This window comes from Alligator mississippiensis, chromosome 7 (assembly GCF_030867095.1).
Source record: "Alligator mississippiensis isolate rAllMis1 chromosome 7, rAllMis1, whole genome shotgun sequence".
Classification (NCBI taxonomy): Eukaryota; Metazoa; Chordata; order Crocodylia; family Alligatoridae; genus Alligator; species Alligator mississippiensis.
In genome coordinates this window covers 874,430-897,071 of record NC_081830.1, presented here as the reverse complement: position 1 = coordinate 897,071, position 22,642 = coordinate 874,430, and the positions used below count along the sequence as shown (strand labels likewise).

Genomic DNA, 22,642 nt, shown 5'->3' with positions numbered 1-22,642 from the left:
ATCAGGTTGTACTTTCGACCTCCAGGAATAAGTGCTCCTTCCTGCTCTGGACGTCGCGGCGGCTCTTCCCCTGTAGCCGGCACAAGGCTGATTTGATGTCTGGAAAGGCCTTCTTCCACGGCCGGGTTCAGGTTCTCAGCAAGTGCGCTTGCTTCACCCCTTGATAAACGTCTCTGGTGCTGTGAGCTTCTGCCAGCAGTTGAAATGAAGGCTTTTGCCAGGAATCTACTTAATATTTCCTCCGCAAACGTCCCGGGCACCGCGGGAATGCGTGGGTTTAGAGCTGGTGTGGGAATCTCCTTTATCGTGCCAAGATCGCTACGGAGTTTGTCTGCAATCTTCACGCCTTCTCTTGTTGAAGATGAGGTATCCTCTGACCTGGCTGGAAACTCAGGTTTGGCCACTTCTTTTGCTACTGAAGCTGCTATCCTGTGGGCTAAAATGCCCTTCTGATTTGTTAGGTCTCTGCCAACAAAAATGCCAGTCAGGAGCTGGCACAAGCTGAATCGCACAGGTCTCCCGCGGCCTGGCTGTCTTCAGCGTGCAAAAGATGGTCTTCGCTGATATGTTCATCCATGTTCACCTGCTCTTTTGAGAGGAGCACTTGCAAAGCTGGTAGTATTTTTCTAGTTGCATCCTTCAGCAACAAAGTCTTTTCTGCATCCATCTCCCCAGTGGGAATGAGGGAAGAAAACGTGGACAGAAGATTTCCTGCTAGTTTCGATGATAAGAGGAACTATTTTACTCGGGTCCGATGGTACGGTGTCTGGGTTCTCCAGAGGCTCAGGAGCATCTCTGGGTGTACCTCCAACAATATTGCCCTCTTTGGCACGGCGGGGAAGTGGTGATTCCCCAGAAAGAGAGCTCTGCAATGCACTCCCGGAAACCTCTTGGAAGACCAGGTCACAAAGCGCTTCAGAAAGAGCCAGGCACCCATTTCTTCAGCAGTTCTGCACGTTGACTTGCGACTGAAACTGTGTCAAAAGCTTGTCGTGAACCGAATCAGCAGTGGTTTGAATCACACATCCTCTCTGGCACGTGGATGGTCAGTGTGCTGGCTACAGGAGTCGTCGTCTTCAGAGATTTTTGCCATCACTTGTCTGATTACCTTCAGGGGAAGCAAGTCAAATCCTGCAAGCTCCGCTTCCTTTTCTTTCGGGGAAGAGGTGCTGGCGGCGGCAGGGAGAATATCAGAGAAAAGCCTGCTGATTATATCTTCCGATTATGTGAGCCAGACCTCCGGAGTAGATGGTGTGGGACTTTGGCACTGGGAGGTGCTTGTGGTAGCATCCGCGAAAAGCTTCTCATCCATTTCCCAGGCTCCAGAGGTTTGTACCGAGCTGGAGGGGGTGCTTTTGCTAAGGGTTGGTGATCAGTGATTTCTCTTCTTTGCAAAACACTTAACCCCTCTGCTGACACACTCCTGTTGCTTTTCCTGTTTTCACCAGCTGGGACTTTAGGAGCACTTTCGTGCCGGAGGTCAGGCAAACTGGAGTGAATAATTTGGGCCACCAAGGTATCTATGCCAGGGAAGAGACCCTGATCCTCCGAAGGCTGCCGGGCTGTGGCCTGACATCCGGACAGCTCACTTAACACCGAATCGACCAGCTCTGCACTGCACCGTGCAGGATCGCTTCCACGGATCGCGCTGTCCTGAGCAAGGAAGTTTTGGGAAGGGACACGTTTGTTCATTAGGTTATCATACGTGTTGTGGGAAAAGGTGTCGGCATCAATACCGGCAGGTGAGTGCCAGGGCTGAGGCTCAATGGTGTATCTTGGCAGTGGTGCTTCCCCTTCAGGGAATATTTTCCTGCATGATGACACGCAGGGCTTTCTCGCAAGCTGTTTGCCGAGCTGGGGTAGAGTCGTGCCGGACCGGGCTGCCCTTGGCTTGGTGAGTACGTCCTGGGGGGATGGAGGAGGTTTGAGCCCCAGAGCTCCCGCGCGGTAAGGCACCTTTCTGATGCCCCCCGAGGGGGGTTGTGCAAGCTCGGGGACCTGAACCTGTCGTGGCATTTGCCCAGCCCTTTGGACCTGTTCCCTGGAACCGAGCGCTTGTCCCTGGGCATTGATCGGCGAGAATAATTTTGTAAGCATGCCTGTTTTAGGGCGATCTTGTGCGACATCAGAAGATATATCTTCCCTAATGAGATGGGTTTCTAACAGGCCATTTTTTGTGTCAATTTGTATTGAAAGTACCTTTGGCCACGGGGAAATGGCTCAGCTTGGGAAGTCTGCCCGGGATGCTCAAGCTGAGCTGCCCTGCACGCCCTCTCCCTGCGCGAACCGGAGAGATGATGAGCCGGACGAGGAGGTAGCGCTGCCGGTTCAGTCTCGTGAAGATTGTCTTCCCAAACCTCTCTGCCAAGACCTGGAGACAGGCCGGGTGAGTGTTGAGAAGAAAGTGAGGTTAGTTTTCCGCTACTCCCTTTCTCCCCACATCCCGGAGAGCTGCTGGGTGTTATCTTTCTGCCTGTGCAGACACACTTTTTGGCACTGGCCTCCTCATCTCTCGTCTCTCTCTCGGTTATTTTTCTCTCTTCACTTTCCATTATTGCGGGATAGATGATATCTGTTACCTCATCCACAAACCACGTCATTATATTTGTAACCGTGTCGGTCATCTCCTGCGTCTTGTTCTTCTGTAGCAGGAACAAATGAGAAAGGGCAGTGAAGTGTTAATTAATTCCTTCATTCTCCCTTCTGCACAGGGCACCAGCGCTCGACGGGGTGCCATTCAGACTTCTAGGAGAGTGTCACTCCGCTGGGAAAAGACATGTGCTTTTCCCCCGCCCGGTTGGGGGCCACGCGTGCCCAGGAAGGGTGGTTGGTCGTTTGGTCGGTACAGACTGCGGGCAGAGGTGGGAGAGATTAGAGCCGTGGCGCGGTTGGATGCACGGGGGGTTTGGGGAGGCGTTGCACAACGGATGTGGTCTGGTGTCCTGCAAGAGGGGTCCTCCCTCGGTAGATTGAGTCCAAACCTGGTGTTGAGGGAGGAGACGCCAGTCTTGGGGCATGCCAGACACGCAGGTGGCATGTGGCCGGGGGGCTGGACGAATTGGTAGAAGGCCTCGAGCGGTTGTATGCAGATAGGGCGTGGAGACCTGTCTGGATGGGGGTCCCCACGTGGGTTTGGACAGGGATAGGAACATCTCTGCTTTGAAGTAGACGTTGTGTGATGGCCGTGAGTGGGGCGGGCTGGGCTGGGGGCAGGTGGGGGGGGGGGGAGATGTCTGGTCTGGGCGTGGGGCAGGTTGTCACCCCGTCTTGCTGTGTTGTGAGCAATCCTCTAAGTAGCACTTGCTGGGGTTTTCCGCACAGCTTGTCGGGTTAAAGTTAGCGAGGGCGTAGGCTAGCTTGCTCGGCGGCTCCCTGCGGGGCTCCTGCTTCGTGGGGTGCACACGGGAGGGCCTTGTCGTGGCGGGAGGAGCGAAGGCTGGCGGTGCTGGGGACACGCGTGTGATGCGACTGGGATGCGAGGACTCCTTGGCTGCATCTCCGAGCGCAGGACAGGCGCAAACCTTACCGTGCTTGGTGCGACACGCGGGGCGGGGGTTGGCACGGAGAACGTGCACTCCATGGGGTCTGGTTGGAGGCCGCACGTTTGGGCTCCTGGTGGGATTTGCTGGGCGTTGAGCTGGGAAGGGGCGTCCGGGCACAGCTGGTGGCAACCGCCCGTAACCCGTGGGCCTGGTTTTGGGGTGCGCACACAGGCAGCCCCCAGTTTGGCTGGCTGTGGACTGGGGCTTCACACTGGTGCTGGGCTGTAGGTTGCTGAGGGACGTGCGACTGTTGGCCTTTAGCGTGTGTGAAACACGGGACGCTGCTGCAGCTGCACGTCTCCTCGCCCCGGTTATTGTCCTCTCTTTATGAAACCCCGTCTCACCGCGCTCTCCTGTTCGATTTGGCACCTTCTCCCCTTTTTCCTCGCCCTCGGCTCCTGCCTCTTGGCCCCTCCTGGAGTTTCAGCCCAATGTCAGCCCTCCCCCTTTCACGTTGCTCGCACTTGCCTCCTCTTCCCTCGCACGTGTCGCACACCTGCTGCCCGTCCTTTCCCCCTGCCTTGTGCCGGTGTCATCCTTTCCTTCGACCCTTGGTCCTCCCAAGATGGTGTTGCTCACGGCGTGTCCCGGCTGTGGCCGTGCCTGAGGCTGCTGGCGCTGCTTCGGTTCGCGCCGGCGCGGGTGGCAGAGGTGGCGTCTCCCCAGGGGGAGGTCGCGGGTCGGGGGTGTCTGGTGCCAGGGGCCCAGGGCGGACCCTGTCTGGGGGGTGCAGAGCTGAGGCCGGAGCCCTTTTCTTCCCTCTCGTGGGCAGGAGACGTCTCGGAGGTAGCCTGAAGTTGGCGGCGTCTCAGCGGAGGTAGGAAGGAAGGGGAAATGCGAGGGGCTTTGTCGCATGGAGCAGAACGGGCTCAGCGCAGCGTCGGAGAGTCGCTGGGAAGCAGCGTCCCACGGTGTAAGCTGCTCCTCGTGGACGCTTGTGCGTCTCGGGATTAATGTAGTCTGTAAAAATGCAGCTAGATACCCTGCCTTAGCCCTGTCGGCTGGAAGTCAGCCCAAGCGTGACATGCAAGTCCCCTCATCCCTTTGATCTTTGTCCAGAGGGTGCCACGGCCGGTCTGCCACGTGCACGTCTGTCCTGGGACCGACGCCGGTCTCGCAGACAGCCGTGTGGATGCCCCCCAGGGCTCCCGGGCCCTGGGCCCCCGCCCCTGCGCCTCCTGCTCAAGTGTGCTCGTGGAGCAGATGCACTGCAGCTCGCAGCGGTGTGAAAAGAGCTAAAAGAGGTGGTCCCTTTTTTTTGCGTGTATGCTAGTCATTTTGTACCACTGCAAGCAAACATTTCTGCGTGTTTCCCGAGTGTTTTAATTGCACTTTGCCAGGAATTGCTGTAATTGTCCAAAATTTTTGCTTTGACAGTGCTGTCCTCAACTTTTGTGAACCTCTTGCACCGGCCAGTACCCCTCGTTGTCTGCTCGGAAACCGCACTGCTTCTTTCCAACGCCGTACAGTCGCCCAGCGGAGTCCACCCTGCTCCTGCAAGGCACGTCCACCTCCACTGCGCTACGCGCTGGCTATAAAAGACGAGAGAGCCGCAGTCTCACACAAGAGTCATCCTTCTCTGACCTACAACCAGGCAGTAGTCACCCACGTTTCTTCAGCAGTGTGTCTATGTATATCTCTATCTCTGTCTCTATGTTATCTCTATCTATCACCATATATCTCCATCTCTGTATATCTCTGAGAGATGGAGATAGGGATAGACATATACAGAGCTCTGTCTGTATATCTAGTCTCTGCTTCTCACTGTGTATCTCTCGTAGGGTCTGGGGCTTTCACAGCAGACAGAGACAGTGTCTATCTCTGCAGCCCGTGTTGTAGCAGTCCTGGCTCTGCACAGCCGGGGCACATGAGCCCAAGTCAGAGCCCCTGGCCGTGCCCCGCCGCAGGGCTGGCTGGAAGGGGAGGCAGAGGCCTGAGCCCTCGGAGGGGCGCCCTTGCCTCTGGGGTGTCAGGCCCCAGCCCAAGCTGAGACTGGGAACCAGGGATGGTTCGGGCTCAGCTCCCAGCTCTGTGATGCGTGGCTTGTCCTGGGAAGGAGCCTCGCGAGCGCCCATCAGGCGTGACTGCCCATGATCAGCACCTGTCCCACCACTCCCCAGGGACCCGCAGCTCCCAGCAGCTTTGGTGCAAGCCCCTGGACCCTGCCCCTGCCGCCCCACATATCATCTAATATGGGCGGAAGGTAACCGAGCGGAGCATAACTCGCCACTCACACGCAACATCTGGCGTGAGCGCGGCGAGCACTCCTGACCACGCGGTGCAGCTGGCCCTGGTCCCCCAAGTGCCGCAGCTGGGGTGTTGGTGGCCGGGACCCGCCGCCCCAGCAGAGGCCTGTGCAGCCTCCTCGCACCGTACCTCCAGCCGCAGCCCCGCAGGTGGACGTGCCCGTGTGCAGCCACAGGCCCTGCCGTGCTCCAGGTAAGTCGGGCACGGAGAGACGGCGCAGCGGGGGGGGCAGTGCAGGGGGTAAACGAGGCCTGAGGGCTGGGCCTTGCAGGAGCTGCCTGAGGCGGGCTCGTGCAAGAGTCCGAGGGCAGGCAATGCCTGTGGCCACCCTGCAGCCTGGCTCGCCTCCCAGGCTGCCTGACCTGGACGTAGCACTTCACCACGTCTCCCCAAAGTCAGGGTAGATGTACATCCGACAGCCTGGAGACCTGGGATCACAGCTCTGCTCCAGGTCAGGTCAGTCTAAGTTTCAGCAGCCGAGCTGTCTGCCTGGGTGAGGTGCTCCTGCCTGCTCTCACCTAGCTGGACCCATTCCCCTGACGGGAAGTGAAACATGGAGGTTCAGACCCAGGACTAAAACCAACAGTCAGGCTGGGGCTGCCACCACTGTGCTTTTTGAGGCTCTCAGCTGGGGGAACTTAGTGCCTACAAGGAGGAACCCGCTCAACAGAAGACATATTAGCCAGCATTTCCAGGAGCCTGGGGGGCAGCGTGTTTTCGGGGCTAAGTCCCACGCTGCTCCATCAGCGAGACTGGAGGTCAAGTCCTGATACGGGAACGGTGGGTGTTTGGGTGTGAGCAGTGCGACTGTTCATCTCGACTAACACAGGACCCCGTGCAAAGACACCAAAGCCCCCTGTCTTTAATGCTCTTGTTCCACCTCAGAGGCACTGAGTCAAGGGGCGCAGCGCTGAGCTCTCTGTCCAGAGGTGCTTGCTAGCCTGGTGGGGAGAGAGCTGGCCTGGAGCCTCAGTGTCGTGGGTTTGAATCCTGTCCCAGCTGGTAAGGTGATTTCTTTGCTCTTGTGGCCACCTCCCTCTTTCATTGCTGGGGCCGGAGGCACCGGGTCAAGAGGCGCAGCCGACAGCTTCTCTTTCAGCAGAGCTGGCTGGCCTGGTGGGCAGAGTGCTGGTCTAGAGAGTTGGTGTCATGGGTTCAAATCCCACCCTGGCACTGTGAATAAGCTGGTTTCTGGCAGAAGTTCTTTACTCCCAGGCCCCACTGACTCTTTCATTGCTGCGGCCAGAGGCACCGAGTCAAGAGGCACACCTGACAAATCTCAGGAAGGAGAGCTTGCTGGCCTGGTGGGCAGAGTGCTTGTCTAGAGAGTTGGTGTCATGGGTTCAAATCCCACCCTCGCATGGTGAGTTGCCCTGTCAGGCGAGTTCTTTACTCGCGGGGCCCCTGACTCTTTCATTGCTGCGGCCAAAGGCACCGGGTCAAGAGGCGCACCCGACAGGTCTCAAGAAGGAGAGCTGTCTAGCCTGGTGGGCAGAGTGCTTGTCTAGAGAGTTGGTGTCATGGGTTCAAATCCCACCCTGGCACTGCGAATAAGCGGGTCTCCGGGAGAAGTTCTTTACTCGCGGGGCCCCCAACTCTTTCATTGCTGCGGCCAGAGGCATGGAGATAAGAGGCGCACCCGACAGGTCTCCAGGAAGGAGAGCTTGCTGGCCTGGTGGGTGAGGTGCTGCCTTGAGACACTGGAGGCATGGGTTCTAGTCCTGTGTGTGTCTGGGCTGGTGAGTGATCCTGAGTGAGTCCAAGACCCATGGCCTGGGTGCCCCCCTAGCTGTGCTGTTTGAGCGCACAGCAGCTGGGGTTGGCTCCATGCTGCTGCTCAGCATGACTTTGTTGGCGCAGGACCTTTTGGAGGTCACGGAGAGGTCGCCCGGGTCTGGGGGCGTCCGGTTTTGGCACTCCAAATGTACACGTACAGTGTACAGTCGTACGTCCGGTGTACAGTCGTCCAGGTGAATGTAGACTGGTTTTGACTAAAAGGCATACACGCAGTCAGTAACAGACGTGGACGTCTACGTTCACCTGGACGACTGTACACTGGACGTACGACTGTACACTGTACGTGTACATTTGGAGTGCCAAAACCGGACGCCCCCAGACCCCGGGCGACCTCTCCGTGACCTCCAAAAGGTCCTGCGCCAACAAAGTCATGCTGAGCAGCAGCATGGAGCCAACCCCAGCTGCTGTGCGCTCAAACAGCACAGCTAGGGGGGCACCCAGGCCATGGGTCTTGGGCTCACTCACCAGCCCAGACACACACAGGACTAGAACCCATGCCTCCAGTGTCTCAAGGCAGCGCCTCACCCACCAGGCCAGCAAGCTCTCCTTCCTGGAGATCTGTCGGGTGCGCCTCTTATCTCGATGCCTCTGGCCGCAGCAATGAAAGAGTGGGGGCCCCGCAAGTAAAGAACTCGCCCCAGAGACCTGCTTATTCACAGTGCAAGGGTGGGATTTGAACCCACAATTCCCACTCTCTACACAAGCACTCTGCCCACCAGCCCAGACAGCTCTCCTTCTTGAGACTTGTCGGGTGCGCCTCTTGACCCGGTGCCTTTGGCCGCAGCAATGAAAGAGTCAGGGGCCCCGCGAGTAAAGAGCTCGCCTGACAGAGCAACTCACCATGCCAGGGTGGGATTTGAACCCATGACACCAACTCTCTAGACAAGCACTCTGCCCACCAGGCCAGACAGCTCTGCTGAAGCGGCGGCTGTCGGCTGCGCCTCTTGACCCGGTGCCTCTGGCCACAGCAATGATAAAGGGAGGAGGCCACAAGAGCAAAGAAGTTGCTCAGGAAATCACCTTACCGCCTAGGACAGGATTCAAACCCATGACACTGAGGCTCCAGGCAGGCACTCTCCCCACCAGGCTACCAAGCGCCTCCAGATATGAAGCTCAGCACTCCGCCCCTTGACTCGGTGACTCTGAGGTGGAACGAGAGCGTTAAAGACGGGGGGCTTGGTGTCTTTGCACGGGGTCCTGTGTTAGTCAAGATGAGCAGTCGCACTGCTTGCACCCAAACACTGACCGTTCCCATATCAGGACTTGACCTCCAGTCTCGCTGACGGAGCAGCGTGGGACTTAGCCCCGAAAACACGCTGCCCCCCAGGCTCCTGGAAACGCTGGCTAATATGTGTCTTCTGTTGAGCAGGTTCCTCCTTGTAGGCACTAAGTGCCCCCAGGGGAGAGCCTCAAAAAGCACAGTGGTGACAACCCCAGCCTGACTGTTGGTTTTAGTCCCGGGTCTGAACCTCCATGTTTCACTTCCCGTCGCGGGAATGGGTCCAGCTAGGTGAGAGCAGGCAGGAGCACCTCACCCAGGCAGACAGCTCGGATGCTGAAACTTAGACTGACCTGACCTGGAGCAGAGCCGTGATCCCAGGTCTCCAGGCTGTCGGATGTACATCTACCCTGACTTTGGGGAGACGTGGTGAAGTGCTACGTCCAGGTCAGGCAGCCTGGGAGGTGAGCCAGGCTCCGGGGTGGGCACAGGCATTGCCTGCCCTCGGCCTCTTGCACGAGCCCGCCTCAGGCAGCTCCTGCAAGGCCCAGCCCTCAGGCCTCATTTACCCCCTGCACTGCCCCCCCCGCTGCGCCGTCTCTCCGTGCCCGACTTACCTGGAGCGCGGCAGGGCCTGTGGCTGCACACGGGCACGTCCACCTGCGGGGCTGCGGCTGGAGGTACGGTGCGAGGAGGCTGCACAGGCGTCTGCTGGGGCGGCGGGTCCCCGGGGGAGCAATGGGACAGGTGCTGATCATGGGCAGTCACGCCTGATGGGCGCTCGCGAGGCTCCTTGCCAGGACAAGCCACCTGTGGCTCAAGCAGCCCCTGGGTAGGGCAGGCGGGAGGGGACTGCTGGGCCAGCCGCTCATGCTTGGGACCCAGCAGGGACTCAGAGCCACGTGTCACGGAGCTGGGAGCTGAGCCCGAGCCAGTCCCGGTTCCTCGTCCCAACTTGGGCTGGGGCCTGACACCCCAGAGGCAAGGGCTCCCCTCCGAGGGCTCAGGCCTCTGCCTCCCCTTCCAGCCAGCCCTGCGGCGGGGCACGGCCAGGGGCTCTGACTTGGACTCAGGTGCCCCGGCTGGGCAGAGCCAGGACTGCTACAAATGGGCTGCGGAGAGAGAGCCATGGCCTCTCACAGGGTCTGCAGCTTGCACAGCAAACACAGTGAGAGATAGAGATAGAGATAGAAATACACCCATGTAGAAATGGAGATAGAGATATATAGTGATAGACAGAGAGAGCTCTATGCATATGCCTACATAGAGATATACAGAGCTTTATATGTATACAGAGACAGAGATATATATAGGCACACTGCTTATAACTGTGGGGGACAGCATGCCTGGCCTCGTGTTGCTGCTATGAAAGAAAAGAGAGCTGCAGGCTCACACGGCACTCATCCTGCTACTCCGACCTGCAGCCAGCGCGTAGCGCAGTGGAGGTGGACGTGCCTTGCAGGAGCAGGGTGGACTCCGCTGGGCGACTGTACGGCGTTGGAAAGAAGCAGTGCGGTTTCCGAGCAGACAACGAGGGGTACTGGCCGGTGCAAGAGGTTCACAAAAGTTGAGGACAGCACTGTCAAAGCAAAAATTTTGGACAATTACAGCAATTCCTGGCAAAGTGCAATTAAAACACTCGGGAAACACGCAGAAATGTTTGCTTGCAGTGGTACAAAATGACTAGCATACATGCAAAAAAAGGGACCACCTCTTTTAGCTCTTTTCACACCACTGCGAGCTGCAGTGCATCTGCTCCACGAGCACACTTGAGCAGGAGGCGCAGGGGCGGGGGCCCAGGGCCCGGGAGCCCTGGGGGGCATCCACACGGCTGTCTGCGAGACCGGCGTCGGTCCCAGGACAGACGTGCACGTGGCAGACCGGCCGTGGCACCCTGTGGACAAAGATCAAAGGGATGAGGGGACTTGCATGTCACGCTTGGGCTGACTTCCAGCACACAGGGCAAAGGCAGGGTATCTAGCTGCATTTTTACAGACTACATTAATCCCGAGACGCACAAGCGTCCACGAGGAGCAGCTTACACCGTGGGACGCTGCTTCCCAGCGACTCTCCGACGCTGCGCTGAGCCCGTTCTGCTCCATGCGACAAAGCCCCTCGCATTTCCCCTTCCTTCCTACCTCCGCTGAGACGCCGCCAACTTCAGGCTACCTCCGAGACGTCTCCTGCCCACGAGAGGGAAGAAAAGGGCTCCGGCCTCAGCTCTGCACCCCCAGACAGGGTCCGCCCTGGGCCCCTGGCACCAGACACCCCCAACCCGCGACCTCCCCCTGGGGAGACGCCACCTCTGCCACCCGCGCCGGCATGAACCGAAGCAGCGCCAGCAGCCTCAGGCACGGCCACAGCCGGGACACGCCGTGAGCAACACCATCTTGGGAGGACCAAGGGTCGAAGGAAAGGATGACACTGGCACAAGGCAGGGGGAAAGGACGGGCAGCAGGTGTGCGACACGTGCGAGGGAAGAGGAGGCAAGTGCGAGCAACGTGAAAGGGGGAGGGCTGACATTGGGCTGAAACTCCAGGAGGGGCCAAGAGGCAGGAGCCGAGGGCGAGGAAAAGGGGGAGAAGGTGCCAAACCGAACAGGAGAGCGCGGTGAGACGGGGTTTCATAAAGAGAGGACAATAACCGGGGCGAGGAGACGTGCAGCTGCAGCAGCGTCCCGTGTTTCACACACGCTAAAGGCCAACAGTCGCACGTCCCTCAGCAACCTACAGCCCAGCACCAGTGTGAAGCCCCAGCCCGCAGCCAGCCAAACTGGGGGCCTTAAGGTCCGAGAGAGAGGAGGCCCTGATGTCTGGTCACCTTCAGGGTTGGGCACCAGCCGAGTCGAGGTTTTTTGGGTAACAGTATAGGGGTCAGGCTCCCGGCTTGCAACCGAAGCCCCACTTCACCTGCCCAAGGTCCTTGTTTGTTGTGGCTCTGCCCCGAGTCTCAGTCTGCACCCCTCTTCCACGCACCAGGTGCTCCATGTAACAGGTCCCCGCTTCACGCGGGTGCAGTGATGATGACCCCTTGGCTAAGTAAAGCAAGGGAAGTTTGAGAGGAGTCTGAGATGGTCCTAGGGTCCACATTAATACAGGAACACAACCCCCTATTTAACCAGCTCCTGGGGAGGGCCGGGGCCAAGGCCTGCGATGCACCCTTGGTCTCTCCAGCTGTCTCCCTCCTGTGTCACAGAGAGATATAGGGATAGAGAAAGAAAAAAAACCCCTGCACTACTTCTATATTGTTTGCTCTCTCTCTCTCTCTCCACCTGATTTGGCTGCACTTGCACCTCTGCCCGAGCCCTGGCATTGAGTACTGCAGTGTGGCCAGCTTGCTGGCCCTTTCATTGCTGGGGCCGGAGGCACCAGGTCAAGAGGTGCAGTCGACAGCTTCTCTGTTAGGAGAGCTTGCTGGCCTGGTGGGGAGAGTGCTGGTGTGTAGCTTGAGTATCAGAGGTTCAAATCCCACCCTGGCAGGGTGAGTTGCTCTCTGAGGCAAGTTTTTACTCCCAGGCCCCCGACTCTTTCATTGCTGCGGCCAGAGGCCCCGAGTCAAGAGGCGCACCTGACAGGTCTCAAGAAGGACAGTTTGCTAGCCTTGTGGGGAGTGCACTAGTCTAGCGCATCAATGTTGTGGGTTTGAATCCTGGCCAGGGAAGGTAGTTTCCTGGGTAAGTTCTTTGGTCTTGTGGCCTCCTCCCTCTTTCATTGCTGGGGCCGGAGGCGCCGGGTCAAGAGGCGCAGCCAACAGCTTCTCTTTCAGCAGAGCTGTCTGGCCTGGTGGGCAGAGTGCTTGTCTAGAGAGTTGGTGTCATGGGTTCAAATCCCACCCTGGCATGGTGAGTTGCTCTGTCAGGCGAGTTCTTTACTCGCGGGGCCCCTGACTCTTTCATTGCTGCGGCCAGAGGCGCCGGGTCAAGAGGCGCACCCGACAAGTCTCAAGAAGGAGAGCTGTCTGGCCTGGTGGGCAGAGTGCTTGTGTAGAGACTTGGTGTCATGGGTTCAAATCCCACCCTGGCACTGTGAATAAGCGGGTCTCCAGGAGAAGTTCTTTACTTGCGGGGCCCCCGACTCTTTCATTGCTGCGGCCAGAGGCATCGAGATAAGAGGCGCACCCGACAGGTCTCCAGGAAGGAGAGCTTGCTGGCCTGGTGGGTGAGGCGCTGCCTTGAGACACTGGAGGCATGGGTTCTAGTCCTGTGTGTGTCTGGGCTGGTGAGTGATCCTGAGTGAGCCCAAGACCCATGGCCTGGGTGCCCCCCTAGCTGTGCTGTTTGAGCGCACAGCAGCTGGGGTTGGCTCCATGCTGCTGCTCAGCATGACTTTGTTGGCGCAGGACCTTTTGGAGGTCACGGAGAGGTCGCCCGGGTCTGGGGGCGTCCGGTTTTGGCACTCCAAATGTACACGTACAGTGTACAGTTGTACATCCAGTGTACAGTCGTCCAGGTGAACGTAGACGTCCATGTCTCTGTTACTGACTGCGTGTATGCCTTTTAGTCAAAACCAGTCTACTGGACAACTGTACACTGGACATACAACTGTACACTGTACGTGTACATTTGGAGTGCCAAAACCGGATGCCCACAGACCCCGGGCGACCTCTCCGTGACCTCCAAAAGGTCCTGCGCCAACAAAGTCATGCTGAGCAGCAGCATGGAGCCAACCCCAGCTGCTGTGCGCTCAAACAGCACAGCTAGGGGGGCACCCAGGCCATGGGTCTTGGGCTCACTCAGGATCACTCACCAGCCCAGACACACACAGGACTAGAACCCATGCCTCCAGTGTCTTAAGGCAGCGCCTCACCCACCAGGCCAGCAAGCTCTCCTTCCCAGAGCCCTGTCGGGTGCGCCTCTTATCTCGATGCCTCTGGCCGCAGCAATGAAAGAGTCAGGGGCGCCGCCAGTAAAGAACTTCTCCCGGAGACCAGCTTATTCACAGTGCCAGGGTGGGATTTGAACCCATGACACCAACTCTCTAGACAAGCACTCTGCCCACCAGGCCAGACAGCTCTGCTGAAAAAGAGGCTGTCGGCTGCGCCTCTTGACCCGGTGCCTCCGGCCCCAGCAATGAAAGAGGGAGGAGGCCACAAGACCAAAGAACTTACCCAGGAAACTACCTTACCTGGTCAGGATTCAAACCCACAACACTGATGCTCTAGGCCAGTGCTCTCCCCACCAGGCCAGCAAGCTCTCCTTCCTGGAGACCTGTCGGGTGCGCCTCTTGACTCGGTGCCTCTGGCCGCAGCAATGAAAGAGTCAGTGGGCCTGGGAGTAAAGAACTCACATCAGAGAACAACTCACCATACCAGGGTGGGATTTGAACCTATGCCACCCAAGCTGTATAATCAGCACTCTCCCCACCAGGCCAGCAAGCTCTCCTAACAGAGAAGCTGTCGACTGCACCTCTTAACCTGGTGCCTCCAGCTACAGAAATGAAAGAGGCAGCCGGGCACAAGAACAAAGAAGGTGCCAAGGAGAACACCTTACCGCCCGGGCTGGGATTCAAACTCACAACACTGATGCACCAGGCCAGGTCTCTGCCCACCAGGCTAGCAAGCACCTCTGGAGGCAGAGCTCTGTGCTGCGCCCCTTGACTCGGTGCCTCTGAGGTGGAACGAGCGCGTTAAAGATGGGTGTCCTTGTTTTATCTCGAATAAGACGAAGCCCCATTCAAAGACACCAGTCACACCGTTCATGCCAAAAGACCCACTGTTCCCGTATCAGGACCTGACCTCCAGTCTCGCTCACATAGCAGCGTGGGACTTAGCCCCGAAACCAAACTACGCCCCAGGCTCCTGGAAACAGGGCCTAATATACGTCTTCTGTTGAGCTAGCAAAGCCAAACAACCCGCAAAACCCTCGACTGCCGCCTATCAGTACGCACAACCGGCACAATGCCTCAGCCTCGCCACACACGGTCGGGGCCAACCCAAGACCGAATGCACGGTGCAACTTGACGCGTGGGGCTGCTTGCTACTCATGGGTGTGTGAAAGTGGAGAGATGCACACCGTCTCCATCAGGACTCATCTAAACATGCGTTAACAATTCCCCTCCCTCCCGCCCACCCCAACCCACCCTGTTTGTTCCCCAGCTTCTTTTCCTGCTTCCGTTCGCTCTCGTCCAGCCGCCCTACAGGGACCTGCAATAGTACACAAGACAGAAGTCCAGCTGACTGGCAATGAATTGCACACCCCCATAGCATGTAAAATAACGTCGCTCACGCCGCCTACTGTACTCTCAAGCTTGGTGTCCTTTCAAAACAAGGGGGTGTGACATACGTCCGGTTTCCTAAATGAGGAGTACCCCGCTAGCACTCACCCGCGTATGACAACAGGAGGACCTCAGGCACGAATCCTGTGTATAAGGGGGTCCCGCTGCTCCAAACCTTCCACGACATGTTCTGCACACGGTCGACAACTTGGGGATGCAACTTGCAGAGAGGACAGACACCGTGTCCAAACCCCTTTACCTTCCCTCGGGGTGGGCTGGCGTGGGTCTCTTCCCTCCTTGGTGGCTAACTCCTGCTCGTCTCCATTTCCCTGCTTCTCCTTCTGGGGCCTTAGAAAACAGACGGGCACTGGATTTAAGTCAGCACATCAGAGGACGAGACTACAGGCCCCAACTTCTCTTCTCTTACCTGTACATGCACCTGCTGCCACTCCATCGTCAGTCCGTGCAAAGTGGGAAGAGCAGACGTCTGCAGGTTCGGCCTCTGACATCCAGCCCGGAGCAGAGCGCGATGGGCCAGGACTCTGGACAGAACTGCTTGGGCAGCACCATGAGCGGTGACCGCAAGCACCGGCAACCCTGCTTCCAGGGCGGTGCTCCCTGCACACAGCTGGCTGCCGGGGCGTGAAGCCCGGAGACAACCTGCAAAGCCCCGAATGCCAGCTGACAGCTGCATCGGGAGGTCTCGATCAGGGGTCAAAGCTGCCCCGTGTGTCTGGAGGACAAGAGGGCCACAACTACAGGCTCCCGTCACAGAACCAACAGAGCCCAAAGCGCTAAACAACGTCTCTTCCCCCCAGGCCAGAAGGGGTGGGGGCGCAGCCCTGCTTACAGGGTCCCGGGGGAGGCCGTCTCAATAGTGCCCGGAGCAGTAGAACAGAGGAGCAGAGACCTGGACCTGAGCTACAGGAAGGTCAGGAAGCCTCAGGGTCCTAGCACACTCAGTATCCTCCAGAAGCCTGCAACCTTCCCTGCAATCCATGGGTATCGTCCCTGGCCGGCCTCTCCAAGTGGAACGAGAAGCAGAGAATCAAGGGGACCTGCGCCCTGCTTACAGGCTGCAGGCTGGGCGTGGGGGTGCCAAAAAACGGCCGGCCAAGTGCCAGGGCGCTCGTCTCACCAACGACTTGGGGATGGAGTACATAGCCTTCTCTCAAAAAGGACGGCAGTAACCCTTCATGCGAGCTACCAAGGGACCGCAAGAACATGCTAGTCACCCAACAGAAGGGGGCCACAACCCTGAGATACAGGAAGGTCATGTTCCCAAAAGTATTAGGGGGGCGGTGGTCCTGAACAGCCTGCCCTCAGATGCAGCTGATGACTATAATGCCTTCAAAGCTGCTGTCTCCAAACAGTGCCAGCTAGGACCGGATTGTTTTTGGAAGAAATTCTGGAATACGCGCCCACAACCCGGGAAGTCATTGACTGATTTTGGGGCCCTGTTGGAGGACATGTGCATTAAATGGTTAGCCGAAGCCAAGGTTGACACTGTAGAAAAGGCACGCCATCTCCTGGTGCTGGAACAATTCTATTTTTGGTGTCCGAGAGAGGTGCAGACCCTGGTCAGGGACAGGGACCCCAAAGATGTTCACAAGGCCACAGAAATTGCAGACCGACTGTTGCTAAACCGTGAGAGAGCTCCCTACTCTGGGAAGGAGCAAAAAGGGGTCCAAAGAGGGGGGAAGGGAGGGCCAGGTCAAAAAGGGGAGAGAGGGCCACCTCCTGCCGAGCGCAAGGCGGCCCCAGATTCGGACAGACCACCCAATTCGGAAAAGAGGGGGTGCTATCACTGCGGGGAGCAGGGCCACATCGAGCCCAACTGCCCAAAGCTGAGCACTAGACCCCGGCCCGTCAGGCGTGCAACAGCCGTGAGCAGCGAGGGGGAGGGCCGGAGCCCCTCTGAGGGGAGTGTCTGTTGCTACAGGATCACAAACTCGGAGGAGGTGATGGCCCCCCACCGGACCGTGATCACGGTGAAGGAGAGGACCCTTGTGGGGGAACTGGACACGGGGGCCAGTGTGACACTGATTAATTCCAACCTGGTCTTGCCCGCAGGCATCATCCCGGGGAAGACCCTCGCTATTCACGGAGTGGGGCCCACACCTGTGACGGTACCGGTAGCCCGTGCACCCATCGTGTGGAACGACTGTGCAACGTACCTGGAAATGGGGGTACTGGAAGGGGCTGCGGTCCCCATCCTGGTGGGACGGGATCTTATGGGGCAGGAAGCCCAGCTCCGGAGGTGGGAACAGACCCAAGAGCCAAAGCCCCGCACCGTTCATGCGGTGACTCGCCTGCAGAGCAGGAAGGCTGAAGAAGGGGGGTTGGAAAACCCCAGGAGAAAGCCACACCATTGGCCGCAGGGGAAGGGACCCCTGCAGACAGCGATTGCACCCTGGTCCTCCCCTCGCCCAGCGGGGACCCAGCGCGGGGCCCTGGACCAGACTTCACCCCAAAAATGCCGACCGGCCTGTGCCGTGCTGCTCACCGCTGCTGGTGTGCGCAGCAGTGCCACGCCGCTCAGGGACGGTCTGCGGTGTCGCAGGCACAGGTTTGGTGCTGAGCTTCAGGGGCGTACTTGACTGCCGTGGGGAATGCCCCGCAGCGACTCCCCTCCCTGCGGGCACCGACTTAGACTCGGAGATTTGTGGCTCCTCCATGGGCCGCGGGAGACCTGGGAAAGGAAACGTCCGTAAACTGTGAGAGGTCCCAAACAGGGGAGCCCAGCACCGTCGGGGCCTGCGCCTGCTCCCCTGAGCCTGGGGGACCCCACGAGATCTCCCGTCTCAACTCCCGACCGAGCTGTGTCTGCAGCTGGGACGTGAGACAGGGAACATTTCTCCCCAGCTCTCCGTCACCCCGCGGTGCCCTGCAGGGGGGCAGCAATCCCTGCTCCTCGCCCGCCGGAGCCCAGGGCAGCCCCTCACCCGTGTCCCCCGGGCTTTCCCAGCGCCAGGCTCCCATTTGGGGCGTGCTGGGCAGGGGATGTCCCCTACGGTGTGGGGCCAGTGAATGAACAACACAGCTAGTTCCTTGGGACAACAGAAGCAACAGCAGGGTGGGAGCGTCGTGTGGGTCAAAGGTTTGGCTAGGGGCGACACGGAGCAGAGCCCCCGGGCTGCACCCACCGGTCCTCACAGGCATGTAAGGAGCCCGTGGATGCTGCCCATCGGTGCCGTGCCCTGAGACGTGCAGGGAGGAGCGAGAGGAAAGCAGCCCCGTGCCCCCGGGCGCCTTCCCGGCCACAGCCTCCCTCCTGCTGCACCGGTCCTGACGGGCTGAGGACCAGGACAGCGCGGGAGGTCCAGGGGGAGCTTTGCTAAGAGCAGAAGAGCTCGAATTCATCCAGCCACGCAGCCAGCACAGCCCCGGGTCACTGGGACTGGAGCTGGGAGCAGGGGACCCGGCCTGTGTATGGATGACCCCTAGCCTGGAGGTCTGACACCCTCACCTACCACCCCGGCTCGCCTGGCCGCGGTCCCCAGCAGGCTCTGCCGGGGGCTCCCCTCGCCCAGCGGGGACCCAGCGCGGGGCCCTGGCACCAGACTTCACCCCAAAAGGCCATCAGGCCTGTGCCCTGCTGCTCACCGCTGCTCCTCTCGACGGGGGTCCCCAGGGTGACGTGTCCCACCCGGCAGATGTACTGGGCGCCCAGGCTGCTGGATGTGGAGCCCGCGAGGCTGAGCCTTCTTTCTTGCTGGAAGCTGTTCCCGTGCGGTGCCGGGCCGGCCGTGCCAGGGCGGATGCGGCAGTCACCCGAGTCCTGCAGCGTCACGGCCGCAGCTTCGTGCCTGAGCTTCCGCAGCCAGGCCACGCTGAGCTGCGCCGGGAAATGCCCCGCGATGCGGCAGCGCAGGGTGACTCCCCCCTGCAGCCACTGAGCTGGACGTGGAGATCGCGGACACCTCCGGGGCTGCAGGACACCTGGGGAAGCAAACGCCCAGAAGTTGGGAGAGGTCCCACTCAGCGGGGCCCGGGCGGGGAGGGGTGCACCTGCTTCCTCGGACAGGGCAGAGATCAGCCCCTGCAGCCACAGCCGGGGAGTTCCCCTCAGCCCGAATGATCTCTATTCCCGCTGAGCTGTGGGACAAGGACCGGCACCCCCCCCCCCCCAGTGCTCGTGCACCCCTCAGGGACCTGCACAGCAGCAATGGTCCCTGCTCCTCCCGCCTGAGCCCCGGGCACCCCCTCCTCACCGGCGTCCCCGAGGAGCAGCTCTGTCTCCAGCGGGGGGTCTGCGGGGCCGTGCTGCACGCACACTCGCACTCGCAGCCCCGGGCCGGTCAGGCTCCGGCTGGGCACTCTCCACACGCTCGTCGCCGTGAAGGTGCCGTCCGGGTCGGGGCTGATGTCGGGGGGCTCTTCTCTCCCGGCACCGTCCCCGTCCCAGCTCCACGCGATGCGGTGGATCCCGCGGGGGTAGAAGCCGTGCAGGCGGACGGCGAACGGCACCTGGTCCGGGGGGTCCCAGCGCGGCAACACCTGGATCCCGGACAGCTCCGGCCGCGCTGGGGACACGCAGGAGCGTTAGGGAGTGCAGGGTGGGGGCGCTGGGGGCACTTGTACCCGCCTGGCATCCCCGGGGAAATCCCTGCCGCGCTGCTGCTGGGTCTGGGATCCCTGCCGGGGTGTTCCCCGCGCGGCAGGTCCCGCAGCCCCAGCACCCAAGCCGTGGGGAGCAGGGGAGATCTCTGCCCCGCTCCCCAGCTCCTCTCGGCCTGTCCTGCTCCGGTGCCGGCTGGGGACCGTGTGGCCACCAGGCCTAGTAGCCGGGAGCGCGGCTCCATCAGAAGAGTCAGAGGGAAGGGAGCTGTTTTGTGCCCACATGCCGTGTCGTGCACCAGCCTCGCAGCTCAGGGGGCACCATCGGGGCAGGGGGCTCCGTCCACGCTGGGTGTCACGGAGCTGAGACCGACCTGTCACCTGCAACTCCGCGCTGCTCTTCTCCATGGGCTGCTCCAGGGCCACGTGCCGCACGCAGCAGATGTACTGGGCGCCCTGGTCTCTCTGCACCAACGGGGTGAAGATCAGGCGTGTTTCCTGCTGGAAACTTTTCTTGTCCAGCGCCTGCACGGCCGTGCCCGGTTGGATCCTGTAGTCATCAGAGTCCGCCAGGGGCACGACTGGAGCCTGTCCCTTGCCCTTCCAGAGCCAGACCAGCCTCAGCTCTGCCAGGAAATGCCCCGAAATGCGGCAGCTCAGGGTGACTCTGCTCCCCACGGGCACTGACTCCGGCTGGGAGATGTCCGACAGCGCCGGGGGCCGCAGGAGCCCTGGGGAAGGAAATGCCCATTAATGATGAGAGGTCCCAAACAGGGCGCCTGGCACCATCAGGGCCTGCGCCTGCTCCCTGAGCCTGGAGAACATGAACCCCTCACGGGGACCCCGTGACATCTCCCGTCTCAACTCCCGACTGACAGAGCCCAGGCGTGCAGGGGGGACGCGGGACAGGAACGTTACTGCCCAGCTCTCCGTCACCCCTCGGTGCCCTGCGGGGGGGCAGCGATCCCTGCTCCTCGCCCGCCGGAGCCCGGGGCAGCCCCCCTCACCCGTGTCCCCCGGCCTGCCTGGCAAGAGGCTCCCATTTGGGCCCTGCCGGCCAGGGAAGGCGTCAGCGGGGGCCGCGCTGCACAGCCACCTCCGTGGGTCTGTCCCCGCGCCTGGCCTGCGGGTGCCCAGGTGCCCGCGTCTTTGCCTGAGAGCTACGCAGTCGCGTGTCGTCCGTGGGCACCCGGCGCTGGGGGATCGTCGCCTTGTCGCGGTGCAGAGGCTTGCGTGTCCCTGGGACCCCGAGAGCGACGCGTCCAGAGCTCGCGCTCCTGGCAGGGCACCCATGGCGGTAAGGTGCGGGGGAGGCTGCAGACAAAGAACGGTCCCAGAAGTCCTCAACGGCGGAGCAGGCGGAGGAGGGCTGCGGCCCCAACGGTATCCTGCTCCTCACCACATGTGCCCAACACCGCCTGGCCATGATGAACACCGTCCTCCGCCAGAAAGACCGGCTCAGGGCCACGCGGAGGCAGCCCAGGTCGGAGCGCTGCCACCTCTTGGGCTACACCATCGTCCGAGGTAGAGACCTGAGGGACACGCTCGTCACAAGGGCCACGAAGGGATCTCAAAACTGCTGGACGGACCGCTGACCTGTGCGCTCCGTGATGAACATCCGCCTGGTGCCGAGACGTCAGAAGACCCGCGAGGCCGCGCGGAGACGGCTGAACGGCGCAGCTGTGACGGGCCCTGGGCAGCGGGAGGAGGTCCAGGCCCAGCTGTCTCGTGCCCTGCGGCGAGTCCCTGCCGCTGATGACATCTCCATCCAGGCACACTGGGAGCAACTCACGTCCGCCGTCCAAGATGCCTGCGCCCGGACTGCTGGGTTGCATCGCGACAGAACCGGACTGGTTCGACGCCAGTGACGCTCGGATCCGCGACCTCTTCGAGCGGAAGTGTGCAGCCTTCATCTCCTGGCACACCCATCCATGAACTCGGCGAAAGAAGCAGCGTACCACCGGGTGAGGGCTGAGGTCCAGCGATGCATCGTGACATGCAGAACCACTGGTGGGTGGAGAAGGCGCGTGATCCAGGGCTGCACCGACCAGCATGACATGAATAACTTCTTCCAGGCGACCAAGACAACCTACGGACCCCGCTCCACTGGACAAACCCCTCCGATCACAGGATGCTCCTGGCTCCTCGAGGACGATGATGCCATGCGTCTGTGTTGGAAGGAGCATTTCGAACTGCTCCTTAACCAGGAGTGCACTGTATCGGAGGAGACCCTCCAAGCCGTCCCGCAACGCCCCGTGGTGGGTTCCCTCGGGGATCCACCACCCATCGGCGAGCTGCAGCGGGCCACCCAACAGATGAAAACCAGCAAAGCCCGCGGGCCAGGTGGTAAACCCGCAGAGGTCTGCCAGGCCGGCAGCTCCCGGCTCCCATCACGACTCCACCAGCTTGTCGTCTGCCTTTGGGACGAACAGGACATCGCTGGGGATGTCAAGGACATGACCATCATGACCAGTACAAGAAAGGGGGACAAATCTGCCTGTGGGAACTACAGGGGCATTTCCCTCCTGTGCATTGCGGGTAGGATCCTGTGACCTTAGATCTCTTCAGTGCTTCGTATAAGAGACTTGGCCGTCCTTGAACGTCGCCAGGACGCAGGTTTTCCCCCGCCCTCCCCAGACCAGCTCAGGCACCCCTCGTGCTAGCTGCGTAGATGGGGAGGCTCTGGAGTACAAGGAGCACTTCCCGTGTCTCGGCAGCCACCTCTTGCAACAGGCTACAGCGATGAAGCCCAGCACCGGGTGAACCGCGCTGGCGCTGCTTTCTTCACGCTGCGACAACGTGTCTTCAAAAACAGAGATCTTCAGAAGTCGACCAAGGTCCTGGTTGAGGAGGCCGTCGTGCTGACCACTCTCCTCTACTGCAGTGAAACCTGGACCGTCTGCCGATGCCACATGAAGACCCTCGAGAGCTCTCACCAGCGATGCTTATGTCAAATCTCTTGTCTTCAAGAGGAGGCTGGACAGATACTTGCCTGGGGTGATATGACCTGGCACCCGTTCCTGCCTGGGGCAGGGGGTCGGACCTAATCATCTGTTTAGGTCCCT

The 22,642-nt window shown here is 60.2% G+C and overlaps 1 protein-coding gene across 2 annotated transcripts; it reads right to left on the bottom strand.

The window, feature by feature from the left end:
- Positions 1-4,982: 4,982 nt before the first annotated feature.
- On the bottom strand, positions 4,983-21,734 carry LOC132251605 (uncharacterized). Of its 2 annotated transcripts, XM_059731545.1 has the most exons (6): positions 19,952-21,734; positions 19,232-19,543; positions 18,624-18,959; positions 15,445-17,709; positions 15,126-15,365; positions 4,983-5,074 (listed from the first exon to the last, which is right to left on the bottom strand). In XM_059731545.1, exons 1-4 carry the CDS (start codon positions 19,983-19,985, stop codon positions 17,483-17,485), a joined length of 909 nt encoding a protein of 302 aa, XP_059587528.1. In that variant the 5' UTR covers positions 19,986-21,734; the 3' UTR covers positions 4,983-5,074; positions 15,126-15,365; positions 15,445-17,482. The 2 variants fall into 2 exon arrangements, with proteins under 2 accessions (XP_059587528.1, XP_059587527.1); XM_059731544.1 differs by lacking the exon at positions 4,983-5,074 and having other exon boundaries at positions 14,953-15,365.
- Between the last annotated feature and the right edge of the window lie 908 nt (positions 21,735-22,642).

Excerpts from the sequence above, each read along its gene's own strand:
- LOC132251605 (XM_059731545.1), bottom strand. The coding sequence starts at position 19,985 with ATGGAGAAGAGCAGCGCGGAGTTGCAGGTGACAG. Across the intron at positions 18,960-19,231 it reads GCTGCTCCTCGGGGACGCCG|GTGTCCTGCAGCCCCGGAGG; the intron begins GTGAGGAGGGGG and ends TTGCTTCCCCAG. Across the intron at positions 17,710-18,623 it reads CCCCGTCGAGAGGAGCAGCG|GTCTCCCGCGGCCCATGGAG; the intron begins GTGAGCAGCAGG and ends TTCCTTTCCCAG.